We start from the raw sequence: 13,620 nt of genomic DNA, 5'->3' as shown, positions 1-13,620 counted from the left end.
AGATCAGCCAACTAAATGCAGACTAGGGATTGAACCTGAGCGCATCATTATGCGTATCTGAGCCTTCATTCACCAAGCTACTCTGGTATGGATTGTCGAGTGGTATTGGGTAGATCTCAATTGTTCACTTTCCTTTCAAAGGAAGGGCATTGTACTTGCAAAGGTCACGGGTCATAGGCCTCCAGATTGAAACGAACTCCATGACATCGAACTTAATTATAATCTTTGTCAAACAGAACTCCTCACTTTACCACTGATTCAGCATTAGGTGGCCCAGATTCTAATGAAGTCCTGTTCCCTCTGATATCTCAACATTTAAATCATTGAATGTTGGAGAGTATTTAAATGTTTTTTCTGACATTTAATGTGGCACAAATATAAGTAATTCACGCTTTCCCATTACATAAACTGTGCCCCATCTCCAAAAATAGCAGCAGCTTAAGGCATTTCCATTTTCTAGAGTTCAGTGTGCTAAAAATAGGGATCTATGTCCTAATAGTGCTATAATTACCTTGTGTAGTCATTTGGCGGAATGCCTCATCACCAGAACTTTCAAACAAGCACCAAGACGTAGCTTGGCTGGTGGTGAGAAGGGCCCTCCCCGTCAGATCCTTCATGCACACCCGAAGTCTCGCCCCCTCCGCACAGTGCCCCCGCGTTGGCTGTGGTGGGGAAGAGACGGTCGCCCACCTCCTCCTGGAATGTGCCTTTGCAAAGCAGGTGTGGAAAGAGATGCAGTGGTTTTTGTCAAGGTTCATCCCAAGCAGCTCTGTAACACAGGAGTCTGTGCTCTACGGGCTGTTCCCAGGGACGCACACCGAGACAAACATCAACTGCTGCTGGAGGACTATCAATTCGGTGAAAGACGCCCTTTGGTCTGCCCGAAACTTGCTGGTCTTCCAGCGCAAAGAGTTGTCCACCACCGAATGTTGCAGACTGGCACATTCCAAGGTCCAGGACTATGTGCTGAGGGACGCACTAAAGCTTGGGGCAGCCGCAGCAAAGGCTCAATGGGGAAAGACCACAGTGTAAGGTCCCCCCCCCCCCCCCCCCACCAAGCTGAACTGAGGGGCTGGATCCATGGGAAACCCCTCGAACTGTATCGTTAATATTCTCAATTGCTGTAAATGTAAAACTGTAATTGACATGACAATTGTGAAACGGAAGGGTTGGGAAGAAACTCATGACAGTATTGAAGGAAACTGATCTCCCTTGCAATGTTTGTAATTTTTGGTGCTGTTTTGAAACTGTTCGGCATAGTAATTTTTACAGAATTTTATGAATAAAGTATATTTTGGAAATAAAAAAAAACTTGGTGTTAATTTGTTAAGCATGTTTGTTAGTGGGGTTTCATATCTAAAATAATCTAGTGAGGTGTGAAAGGGTTACTGCAAGCCTGGCGGATTTCAGGGAGAGACTGTGTGTGTGTGTGAGAGAGAGAGAGAGAGGGAGGGAGTGTTTTACTAACACTTGCAGTGTTCAATAAAGTGGTAGCGGTGCATTTCGCCTCCTGTAAACACGAGGTCGCACACAGACTCAGTCAGTGCCTCTCTGTCAGGCTGGGAAACAGCTTCTCCTGCACCAGAGATATGACTTCAGAAATGACACCTCTCCTGTGTGTGTGCTGTCTGCTCTTGGCAGCCCGGGGATCGGCTTTTAATCTGGAGACGACCAACACGATCGCAAAGGAAGGAGAAAGAGGAAGTTTGTTTGGATTTTCTGTGGCTTTGCACAAACAGACCAGCCCGGACGCGCAGAGCTGGTGAGTTGGAAATATATTGATTCTGTCGCGCGTCTCTTAACCGGCCCGGTGTCTCACGGTAAGGTTCAGGGGGAAAAGAAAGTGCAGATTGATCAACCATTGTTAATTCTATTACTGGGGAGGGAAAAAAAACGCAGGAGAGAATGATGTTTACGGGAGACACTTACGCAGGGATGACGTTCACCAGATTAACGGAATGGAATATTTCTGAACAACTCACTTGTCTTGATGTCAACTTTTTTTTTGTTTTAAAAAATGTATCTCTTTGGGAGTATCCAAAAAAGGCAATGCCTGCACTTCTGAGCACGTCAACTCAAATATTGTATCCTTAACCCTTTCTGGGACACGTTGCAAGGTTTTTTCGCTGGAATATTGAAGCCAGAAACTCAATACTATCAGGAACTGAATTCTTTGTCACCATCCAGACATGTCCACTTTAATGTATGTAATAGCATATTAACTAATGGTAGTGTTCTTGTACCTGTAATTGCAACCAGACAAAGTGTTGCAAGGTGCAAGTACATGTCAGTGATTGTACTGCAACTTGAAGGGTGCGTCCGGGCAGCAAAATATTCAGAAGGTGATTTATTCATTGCACTTGATATATGATTGCGTGGGGCCTTTCGGACTGCTTTAAGTGAACAAAGAATTGTTTTATGAAAAGTTAAAAGGTCGATGCAGTGGCGGCTGGGCTGTCTGGCCCACTGACTTCAACCTTCAGTGGCTGCGATTGCCAGCTTTCAACCCTCACTCCCACCCCAGTCGTTTCATGCTTTTTAATATCTGGCTGGCTTGGAGGGAACAGCTCATGAATTATTTAAAGCTGCTTGACAAAATCTGCTGCAGCCAAACAATTCCTCAACTAACTGACTGAGGTTGCTCTAATCTCAGGATGATTGAGCTGGGATGCAGGCATGCCAGAAATTTAGATTCCCAATATTTATTGTCATGCAGATAACCAAATACTGCAGCCACTTAATTCAGAAAATAAAACCCAAGTTGACTGTTTCAAGTTTAATTGTAAAAAAAAAACTCTCAACAGCTGGACTTGTATTACAGCAACAACCTGCATTTATATGACACCTTTAATGTAGTAAAACATCCCACTTCACGGGAGCATGATCAGACAAAATTTGACACTGAGCCACATGAGGAGATATTAGGACAGGTGACCAAAAGCTCGGTCAAAGAGGTAGGTTTTAAGGAGCAGTTTAAAAGGAGGAGAGAGAGGTAGAGAGGTTGAGGGAGGGAATTCCAGGGTTTAGGGCCTCGACAGCTGAAAGCACAGCCGCCAATGGTGGAGTGATTAAAATCGAGAATGTTCAAGAGGCCAAAATTGGAGGAGCACAGATATCTTGGAGCTCTGTGAGGCTGGAGGAGATTACAGAGATAGGGAGAGGCAAGGCCATGGAGGGATTTGAAAACAAGAATGAGAGTATTAAGGTTAAGGTATTGTCGGACTGGGAGCCGTAGGTCAGTGAGCACAAAAGTGATAGTGGGTGGGACTTTGTGCGGGCAGCAGAGTTTTGGATGAGCTGAAGTTTACACAAGATGGGATGGTGGCCAGGAGAGCATTGGAATAGTTGAGTCTAGAGGTAACAAAGACATGGTTGATTTGGGCAGATGATCTGAGTTAAGGGCGGAGACAGGTGATGTTACAGAGGTGGTCTTAGTGATGGAGACATCTTAATAGTCTCAAGATTTCTCACTTATCAACTGAGCTCACTGCCCACAAAAGGAGGAGATATTAGGATTTGTAACTAAAAGCTTAATTCAGCAAATGGGTTTTCAGTAAGGTCTTAAATAAGAGAAAAGTGGGGAGGTTCAGACTAGGAATTCCAGAGCTGACAGCCTGGATAGCTGAAGGAACGGCTGCCAATGGTGGGGGTGAAAGGAGTGGGCAATGCAAAAGAGGCCAGAGTTGGAGGAAGGCAGAGGCTTTTGATGGTTGTAGAGCTGGAAGATGTTGCAAAGATAGAGAGGAGCAAGGCTATGGAGGGATTTGACCATGAGGAGAAGAATTTTAAAATTTGGTGGCCCAGGAGCTAATGCAGGTTAGCAAGTACAGAGGTGATGGGTGAACAGGACTTGGTGTGGGTTAGGATATGGGCAGCCATATTTTGGATGAACTCAAGTTTCAGGTGGGTGGACGAATGGAGGCCAGCCAGGAGAGTATTGGAATAGTCAAGTCTGTAGGCTTATAGAAAGCAACTAGGGTGGTTTTCAGCCCCACAAACCTGTTCTGCCGTTCAATGAGATCATGGTTGATCTTAATGCTAATGATGTGGCCTGCTAAACGATGATGTTTTGTGGGCAGTGAGCTCAGTTGATAAGTGAGAAATTTTGTGACTGTTAAGATGTTTCTCAGAAACAAACAACACAAAGCACGGACCATTAGATTTCTGTATTTATTGACTAACTCATCATTCGCATACCATTTGAAAAACACTGCTGGGTATTTGACACTCTTTAGGAAGTTAGGACAGGGCGTCGCTAAGTATTGAGGTCCATGACAGTGCAAAAACTACTGACATGAAACTTTATTACAATATTTATGAAGTTGAAAGGAAATACTGTATATGTAATGAGTACTACTGGGTGGAAGTAATGTTTGTGAAATAATACAGGGCTAGAAATTCATCTCGGGCGAGGAGTATTTTTGTGCATTTAACATTTCAGTTAGTTGAGCAGACGGGGGGGTCACTACGTTTGCCACACGTCATCGAACCTCAACCCGAGTGTTGAAGCAGAGTAGTAAAATTGCAATAAGTTAATGTTAATAAATAATTAGCACGCATCTGCTCCGAAACACTTACCTCGCCTGCTCGAGTGTTAAATGCTTAACTGGAAGGGAAGGTAAACATTAGCGAAGAGAGCCTATGCAGAGAGGAGCTCAGGATATTCCCAAACACACTGCACTCTGTTTTCAAGCAAAGGGAGGTGAACGGGTTAACGTGCAATGCGAGGTCACAATTGCATAGGACATTAAGACGGACAAATAGGCCCTCAACTGTAAACAGCTCGTGACCCCTGGATACCATTAAATCTGGTAAATGAATGGGGGTGGGCTAGCCTTTTTTGGTAATACTGCATTCATTCCAATAGTTGATGACCGAGCGGAGTTATTTGAAGGTTGGCTGTCTTTATTTTTGACTGACTCCAGGAACACGTGTCACTCACTTTATTAACTCCCGTTAAAAACATTGCAAAAAATATCCCAGGGCCAGTTAGACTGCATGGCGTCCAATTATATATCACTTAAGAATGTAGGGTGCCCATTCATCCATCCAGAAATATTTCAAAGTTTCTTTATTTTCTGTTTCACCTTTTTTGGGCTGATATGTTTTCATTTCTGCTGCTTTTCCGTTTTTGTGGCCTTTTAAAATTCACTTCCCCCCTCCCCTTCATATTTTACTTCGTGAAGGCGGGGCTTTGGCTGAGGTCCAGATCTAAGTGTGTCACCGGCCTCCAGTACCTCGCCCAAACTGCCGTTCTTCTTGGATGAGCCAAGCTAGTGAATGTTGCTAGGCTATTTGGCCACGGGGGTTTCATAGCCCAGCCCAAACCCCGCCCTTTCCTGACGTCCGCATACTTGTGGGTTTTATTTATCAGCAAGGAAAAGTCTTGTCGTCTGTTTTCTCCCCACCTCCTTTCCTGGTCTTTGGGCTCTTGTGCCCCCCCCCCCAGTTCTGCTTTATTTTCTTTTGAAACTATCACATTCCCTTTGTTTTGCCATTCCTTTTGGCTACCTTTTACCATTTTTTTTGTTTTGTAAATTTATTCACAATGTTATTTTGTTTGCTGTTGCTATGTGCAATACTGTAGAAACGAGGTGGAGTTTAAATTCTATCCATCTGTCTCCCCACACTTAACATTCCCTTTTTAAACATCTTTTTCAGCATGTAAAGATTATTTTCTTGGCTGGATTTCTACCCAACCAAAGGCCACGTTTAGAGAAGAGCAGTTTATCTCGGTGTATTCTGGGACTTTCCATACGGATCAGCTGGATTGATTATCCAGTTCCCTGGATCCTTCCCAATAGACATTCCCTTGGGATGTAGTGAGAAGGAGTAGCCAGTCTTTAATTCTCTCTCTTTATAAGACAGTGTTAGAAGGGCTACTTCAAACATCTGTGCCCAGATAATGTGACTGTCCCGGGGGTCCTGTTGAGAGACACCTCACTCGACAGGGATTTAGTTAAGGAACAGATTGCGGGAACCACAGTGTTGGATTCAGGGCTGCGAAAAGCATAGTTTATAGGACGACACATTCAATAACCAGTCAATTTTTCAAGAATTCATTGTAACTCTTAGCTGCTACAACATTGATGTGCTTACTCCCACGTTTCTCAAATAAGTCATTTGCCTGGAGTTGTAAAAGTTGAAGATCCTTTGTCAGCACTGATGGCTCCTTTTGGCTCTGATGAGGAATGACTAAAACAGACCAGGCTCTTTGCAGGGGTGGCATCATATAAATGGATCTGACTGTTAATGGCAGACAGAACTATGTGGACACATGACGTTGTCATGCCAGGCTGTTTCTCTTTGCATGCAAGCAAAGATGCCATATGGTGCTATATGTTCAGTCACTGATGTATCTCAACTCTGGCAAGCAGTTGAATCCACTGACTGGATTTGAACTCCATTGGGCTTTTTAAAATTTGTTCTTGGGATGTGGACATCGCTGCAAGGCCAGCATTTATTGTCCATCCCTAATTGCCCTTGAGAAGGTGGTGGTGAGCTGCCTTCTTGAACCGCTGCAGTCCATTTGGGGTAGGTATACCCACAGTGCTGTTAGGAAGGCAGTTCCAGGATTTTGACCCAGTGACAGTGAAGGAACGGCGATATGGTTCCAAGTCAGGACTGTGTGTGACTTGGAGGGGAACTTGCAGGTGGGGGTGTTGCCAAACGTCTGCTGCCCTTGACCTTCTAGGTTGTAGAGGTCACGCATTTGGAAGATGCTGTCGAAGGAACCTTGGCGAGTATTGGATGAGACACTTCATCACTGGATTATATGGAGTCTACAGGACAGAAGATAGCAACCAATGCATGGCAATTAATTTTTCTTTGTCATTTGAGCCATTCCAATTGCTAACACTCTCTGAATGTTAGTGGAAAATCAGAATCTGATGATTATGATCATACTCTTCCTCCAGCTGATGGACACCTTTCTATTAAAAAAAAAATTGCTCGGGTGCCATTTCATTCATCAGGCACTTTACAGTGTTACTTTCTCCATCAGTAGAATCATACAGCACAGAAAACGGTCATTGGGCCCATTCTTTAAAAGAGCTATTCAATTAGTCACACTCCCCTGCTCTTTTCCCATAGCCCTGCAAATTTCAAGTATACACCCGATTCCCTTTTGAAAGTTATTATTGAATCTGCTTCCACTGCCTCTGCAGGCAGTGCGTTTTAAATCACAACAACTCGCTGTGCAATTTTTCTCCCTCCTCTCTCTTCTGCTTCTTTTGCCAATTGTCCTAAATCTCTGTTTTCCGGTTACCAAAATCTCCTGCCAATAGATGCAGTTTCTCCTTACTTACTCTATCAAACCACTCTTAGTTTTGAACACCTCTATTAAGTCTTCTCTTAACTTGCTCTGCTCTAAGGAGAGCAATCCCAACTTATCTAGTCTCTCCAAATAACTGAAGTCCCTCATCCCTGGTGCCATTCTAGTAAACCTCCTCTGCACTTTCTCCAAGGCATTAACGTCCTTCCTAAAGTGCAGTGTCCAGAATTGGGCAATATACTTTAGCTGGGGCCTAACCAGTATTTTATAATGGTTTAGCAAAACTTCCTTGCTCATATAAATATCAAACCATCACAAAGAGTCTATCTATTAAGTTAACTACTTATCTATCTATCCAACTACAATATGTCCTTACGTAATGCTCTGTTGAATTTCTTTTCCCAATCGAATGGTGGAACCAGAGACCATTGTCCCTTTGAGCAGTCAGATTCTGGAATATAACCAATCAAATTTCATGTGCCGCGGTCCAATCAACCCACCAACTAATGCAAGGAGCTCATGGACTTCTTTGTCACTAAGATTGAGACCATTCATTCAGCTACCTCTGCTGATTCCCATTCCCCCTGCCTTAGCCTTGAACTGTGTCTTTCTCCAGATTCAATCCTAGCTCCCCTCATATCCTCTCCAAGCTCACCTTGTTTGCTGACGAGTAAAGCTTGTCCAGGACATCAGGGTAACTCTGCTGCTCTTCTCCAAATAGTGCCATGGGATCATTTACGTCTACCTGATCAGGCAGACGAGGCCTCAGTTTAAAACCTCATCCAAAAAAATAACACCTCTGACAGTGCAGCACTCCCTCAGAACTACAGTGGAGTGCCCATGTGAATCATGTGCTCAAGGCTTTGCAGTGGGCCTTGAACCCACAATCTTTTGTGGCACAGGTGGGACCACTGGTCTAAGCTGACAACTTTACCTGACCTGTGTGACAGCGTGTGTATATATACACACACTTTGGGGTTGGAAAGAAAGCTACCTAGATTATCTCCCCCGACAATGAGCGATTTCTGCTGGCTGGGCAATAAGAAGCTTTCATGTTGGAGTAACTGAGCAGTCCATGGGTCGCTTGGCAATCTTACCAGTTCATCGAGGCTACAAAGAATCGAGCCTGTGAATGGAATGGAAAAGAAGACAGACGAGTCCTGAACAAAAGTAAATAAATTTCCAAGTTAGTGTGTGTGGTGACACGACATTGCCAAGCAACAAAAATCTGGCCCTGAAACTGGGGAATGGCTTCTGAACTATTGACCCAATGAATACATTATGAGCACAAAGATAATTCATTTAAAATTAAAAACAACAAAAAAAAATCTGTCTTAGAAGCTGCTGAGCTGGTCATTTAGTTGTGTGTCAGAGCATGCCTGTCAATAGCAATTTCCAATTTCAGATGATTACAGCGTGCTCTGAATTCTTAAAGACACAGTGCAGGTTACAGATCCCTAGAGTGTGTAATTTTCATTAAGTGAATGAAAGCCTTGGATGCCAAACTAATTTCTCATAAACCCATGCAATTTGCTCTTTCTTTATGTGGAGCTAAAAACCTATACATTAATTTTGAGGGAGCACTGGATCATGCGTTGAAATGTAGAATTTTGAATAAAACACAGGTAGGTGAAATTGTTCATTTCTACGTGACAGTTATTCAGTTGTGCCATCTTAATCCAGTTGAGTTTCCAGTGGGTGTGATTCCACAAGGCATTGCTGTTCCCCTCATGAATAACTTTTATTTAAACGTAGCTTTAAAGTATCTGACAGAAACCTCTGTCCATGAACAAATGGTCCAAACAGAACCACTGGATTTGACAAGGAGATGCAAATCTTATCACAATCATATAATAATGTGCCCCACTCCCAGTCTTAACACCTTTGCTCTCATACTTTCCTTAAAATGAGATTTTAGCTTGTATATAGTTGCAAGACCTTGGCAGTCTTTTGCTACTTTACCCAAGTGGCTATTCTTCATGTAGGCTGGGAGAGGAAAGATCTGTTCCTGATCACGATCCAGTAACCCTTGCCGATAAGTGCGTAGAAGTGGACATCAAATGATGACAGCATAGGATTTGGCCGTGGTGCTCCTCATGATCAAATAGCTAGCCAACACACTCTGTCTACTTGAAGAATTACCAGTTGGTTGGCGTATTGGAGGGCAGAAGACACCTATGGCGCTGTTCCCCAATGACAATCATAGAATCTTACAGCACAGAAGGAGCCCAGCGTGCCAGCTCTTTGAAAGAGTTATCCAATTAGTCCTGCTCACCTCTTTGCTTAAAGCAAATGTTTCCTTTTCAAATATTTATCCAATTCCCTTTTGAAAGTTACTATTGAATCTTCTTCCGCCGACATTTAAAGCAGTGCATTCCAGATGATAACAAAATGCTGCGTTTTAACAAAATAAACTCCTCATCTCCCTCTTGATTCTTTTGCCAGTTATGTTAAATCTGTGTCTTCTGCTCACTGACCCTTCTGCTAGTGGAAACAGTTTCTCCTTACTTTCTCTATCAAAACCCTTCATGATTTGAACACCTCTATTGACTCTCACCTTAACCTTCTCTGCTGGAGGGGAGCACTCCTAGCTTCTCTAGTCTCTCCACATAACTGAAGACCCTCATCCCTGGTATCATTTGAATGAATCTCCTCTGCATCCTCTCAAAGGCCCCAACACTCTTCCTAAAGTGTGGTTCCCAGAACTGGACACAATACTTGAGCTGAGGTCTAATCGATTTTTTATAAAGGTTTAGCATAGCTTCCTTGCTTTTGTACGCTATGCACATATTCGCATATTTATATTTACAAAGCCCAGGATCCTGTATGTTTTTGTTAGAATTGGTGCCTTCAGCAGAGGTGGGGGAAAAAATTTCGACCCTCCCCACAAACTTTCACTGTCTGAAAGGTTGTACTGCGAATATTGTGTTTTTTTTTGTGGAAAAGCTGAAATAATAGTTTGCAGAAACCTCTCATTTCCACCACCATGTTTAATTTTGTCAATCTGTTACACAATAGGAACGGTTGAGATTTTTCATAGCTGGTTCACTTCCCTACTCCACAAAATGGCCTGGCTGTTTACCACTTTCAACATATAAACTGATATATCTTCAAACACCTCATTGAGGGATTAGCCTGATTGCTTGTAAACCATAGTCTGGTGTTGCATCAGTCTCAGGGTAAGCTACATGATCACCCAGTATTTCATAACTTAAGAGTGTGGTATATCAGTTGGCATTTCTCCATTACACTGGCGTAAAAGGAATTATTAATGATTATTGACCTCTGAGGTCCAGTTCTGCCTTGTCCCTTCAGTAATTGAGTAGGACAACAGAGAAGCTTATGCATTGCTGTCAGGTTGACTTGCTTTCTGTGCTGCTGCCAAGCAGGTGATCATGCTTGTGCATGTCTCTGAAGAAGATAGCGACCCCTGACCCCTCACAAGTTTCTGCCCTACTTTCCTAAAGGGGCTGAAGACCTGCACTTTCCAGCTATCCTGAACCTTAGTTGTTGTTCTCTCCCATGCCCAGGGGCACTGATACCCAACAGTACTGCTCCTAGCCTGTGTGAGCGTAAGCAGGGAAGGTTGGCAGGCCACTTAATCATGGGATGCTTTACAGCTGAACCCAAACTTGTCTTCAACTCATGTCTCCATGCCCTCAGCTGTCTAGGTTCTAAGTTCTAGAATTCCCTTCCTAAATTCGATAAGGTGCCACACAAAAGGTTTATATGCAAGATAAGAGCTCATGGAGTTGGGGATAATATATCAGCATGGATTGATGAATGGTTAATAGAGAGGAAGCAAAGAGTAGGCATAAATGGGGCATTTTCAAGTTGGCAGGCTGTGACTAGTGGAATGCCCCAAGGATCAGTGCTGGGGCCTCAGCTATTTACAATTTATATTAATGACTTGGACGAAGAGACCGAGAGTAACTGTCACTTAGAAAGGCACAGGTTAATCAAGGATAGTCAGCATGGATTTGTTAACGGAAGATCTTGTTTGACCAACTTGATCAAATTTTTTGAGGAAGTAACAAGGAAGATAGATGAGGGTAGTGCAGTTGATGTGGTCTACATGGATTTTAGCAAGGCTTTTGACAAGGTCCCACATGGCAGACTGGTTAAAAAAATAATATCCCATGGGATCCAGGGAAATGCAGCAAGGTGGATACAAAATTGGTTCAGTGGCAGGAAACAAAGGGTAATTGTTGACGGGTGTTTTAGCGACTGGAGGGCTGTTTCCATTGGTGTTCCGCAGGGCTCAGTACTGGGTCCCCTGCTTTTTGTGGTATATATTAACGATTTGGACATAAATGTAGGGGGCATGATCAAGAAGTTTGCAGTCGACACAAAAGATTGGTCATGTGGTAGATAGCGAGGAGAATAGCTGTAGGCTGCAGGAAGATATTGATGGTCTGGTCAGATGGGCAGAAAAGTGGCAAATGGAATTCAACCTGGAGAAGTGTGAGGTGATGCATTTGGGGAGGTTAAACAAGACGAAGGAACACACGATAAATGGGAAAATACTAAGAAGTGTATAGGAAGTGAGGGACCTTGGAGTGAATGTCCACAGATCCCTTAAGGTAGCAGGACAGGTCGATAAGGTGGTTAATAAAGCATATGGAGTCCTTTCCTTTATTTGCCGAGGTATAGAATACAAGAGCAGGGAGGTTATGCTGGAACTGTATAACTCATTGGTTAGGCCACAACTTGAGTACTGTGTACAGTTCTGGTCACCTCATTACAGAAAGGATGTAATTGCACGAGAGAGGGTACAGAGGAGATTTCCGAGGATGTTGCCAGGACTGGAAAAATGCAGCTATGAGGAAAGATTGGACAGGCTGGGGTTGTTCTCCTTGGAACAGAGAAGGCTGAGGGGAGATTTGATTGAGATGTACAAAATTGTGAGGGGCCTGGATAGAGTGGAGGTGAAGGGTCTATTCAGCTCAGCAGAGAGGTCAGTGATGAGGGGGCATAGATTTAAAGTGATTGGTAGAAAAATTAGAGGGGAGATGAGAAAAAATGTTTTCACCCAGAGGGTGGTGATGGTCTGGAACTCACTGCCTGAAAGGGTAGTTGAGGCAGAGACCCTCATCGAATTCAAAAGGAGTCTGGATACGCACCTCAAGTGCCGTAATCTGCAGGGCTACGGACCAAATACTGGAAAGTGGGATTAGAACAGGTGGATTGTTTTTCAGCCGGCACAGACACAAAGGGCCAAGTGGCCTCTTTCTGTGCCTTAAACTTTCTATGATTCTAATGTTTCCAAGTTTGCTGACGATACAAATCGAGGCTGGAATGTAAGCTGTGAGGAGGACACAAAGATGCTGCAAAGAGATATAGACAGGTTAAGCGAGTGGGCAACAAAGTGGCAGATGGAGTATAATGTGGGGAAGGTTGAGGTTATTCACTTTTGTAGTAAGAATAGAAAAAAAGAATATTTTTTAAAAGGCGGGAAACTTCAAAATGTTGATGTTCAGAGAGACTTAGGTGCACTCGTACAAGGAACAGAAAAAGCTAGCATGCAGGTAAAGCAAGCAATTAAGAAAGCAAATGGCATGTTGGCCTTTTTTGCAAGGGGATTGGAGTACAAGAATAAGGAAGTCTTACTACAATTGTATAGGGCTTTGGTGAGACCACACTGGAATACAGTGCACAGTTTTAGTCTCCATATTTAAGGAAGGATAGAAACATAGAAAATAGGAGCAGGTGTAGGCCATTCGGCCCTTCGAGCCTGCTCCGCCATTCATGATGATCATGGCTGATCATCCAACTCAGTAACCTGTTCCCGCTTTCGCCCCATACCCTTTGATCCCTTTCGCCCCAAGAGCTATATCAAACTCCTTCTTGAAAACATACAATGTTTTGGCCTCAACTGCTTCCTGTGGTAACGAATTCTACAGGCTCACCACTCTCTGGGTGAAGAAATTTCTCCTCATCTCAGTCCTGAAAGGTTTATCCCATATCCTTAGACTATGACCCCTGGTTCTGGACTCCCCCACCATCGGGAACATCCTTCCTGCATCTACCCTGTCAAGTCCTGTTAGAATTTTATAAGTTTCTATGAGATCCCCCCTCACTCTTCTGAACTCCAGCAAATATAATCCTAACTGACTCAATCTCTCCTCATACATCAGTCCCGCCATCCCAGGAATCAGTCTGGTAAACCTTCGCTGCACTCCCTGTATAGCAAGAACATCCTTCCTCAGATAAGGAGACCAAAACTGCACACAATATTCCAGGAGTGGCCTCACCAAGGCCCTGTATAATTGCAGCAAGACATCCCTGCTCCTGTACTCGAATCCTCTCGCTGTGAAGGCCAACATACCATTTGCCTTTTTTACCGC

The 13,620-nt window shown here is 43.6% G+C and overlaps 1 protein-coding gene across 3 annotated transcripts in view; it reads left to right on the top strand.

The window, feature by feature from the left end:
- Window positions 1–1,442: 1,442 nt before the first annotated feature.
- The window catches only part of LOC137358541 (integrin alpha-7-like), a 155,073-nt gene continuing 142,895 nt past the window's right edge, over window positions 1,443–13,620 (top strand). For all 3 annotated transcript variants that reach the window (XM_068024485.1, XM_068024484.1, XM_068024483.1), the window contains exon 1: window positions 1,443–1,762. In XM_068024485.1, the coding sequence (XP_067880586.1) occupies window positions 1,590–1,762 (173 nt within the window). In that variant the 5' untranslated portion in view covers window positions 1,443–1,589. The remainder of the gene's footprint in view (window positions 1,763–13,620) is intronic.

The sequence above is a fragment of the Heterodontus francisci genome, chromosome X, assembly GCF_036365525.1.
Source record: "Heterodontus francisci isolate sHetFra1 chromosome X, sHetFra1.hap1, whole genome shotgun sequence".
In the NCBI taxonomy this organism is placed as follows: domain Eukaryota; kingdom Metazoa; phylum Chordata; class Chondrichthyes; order Heterodontiformes; family Heterodontidae; genus Heterodontus; species Heterodontus francisci.
Note: the sequence above shows the minus strand (reverse complement) of the source record. Positions and strands in the feature narration are given on the sequence as shown.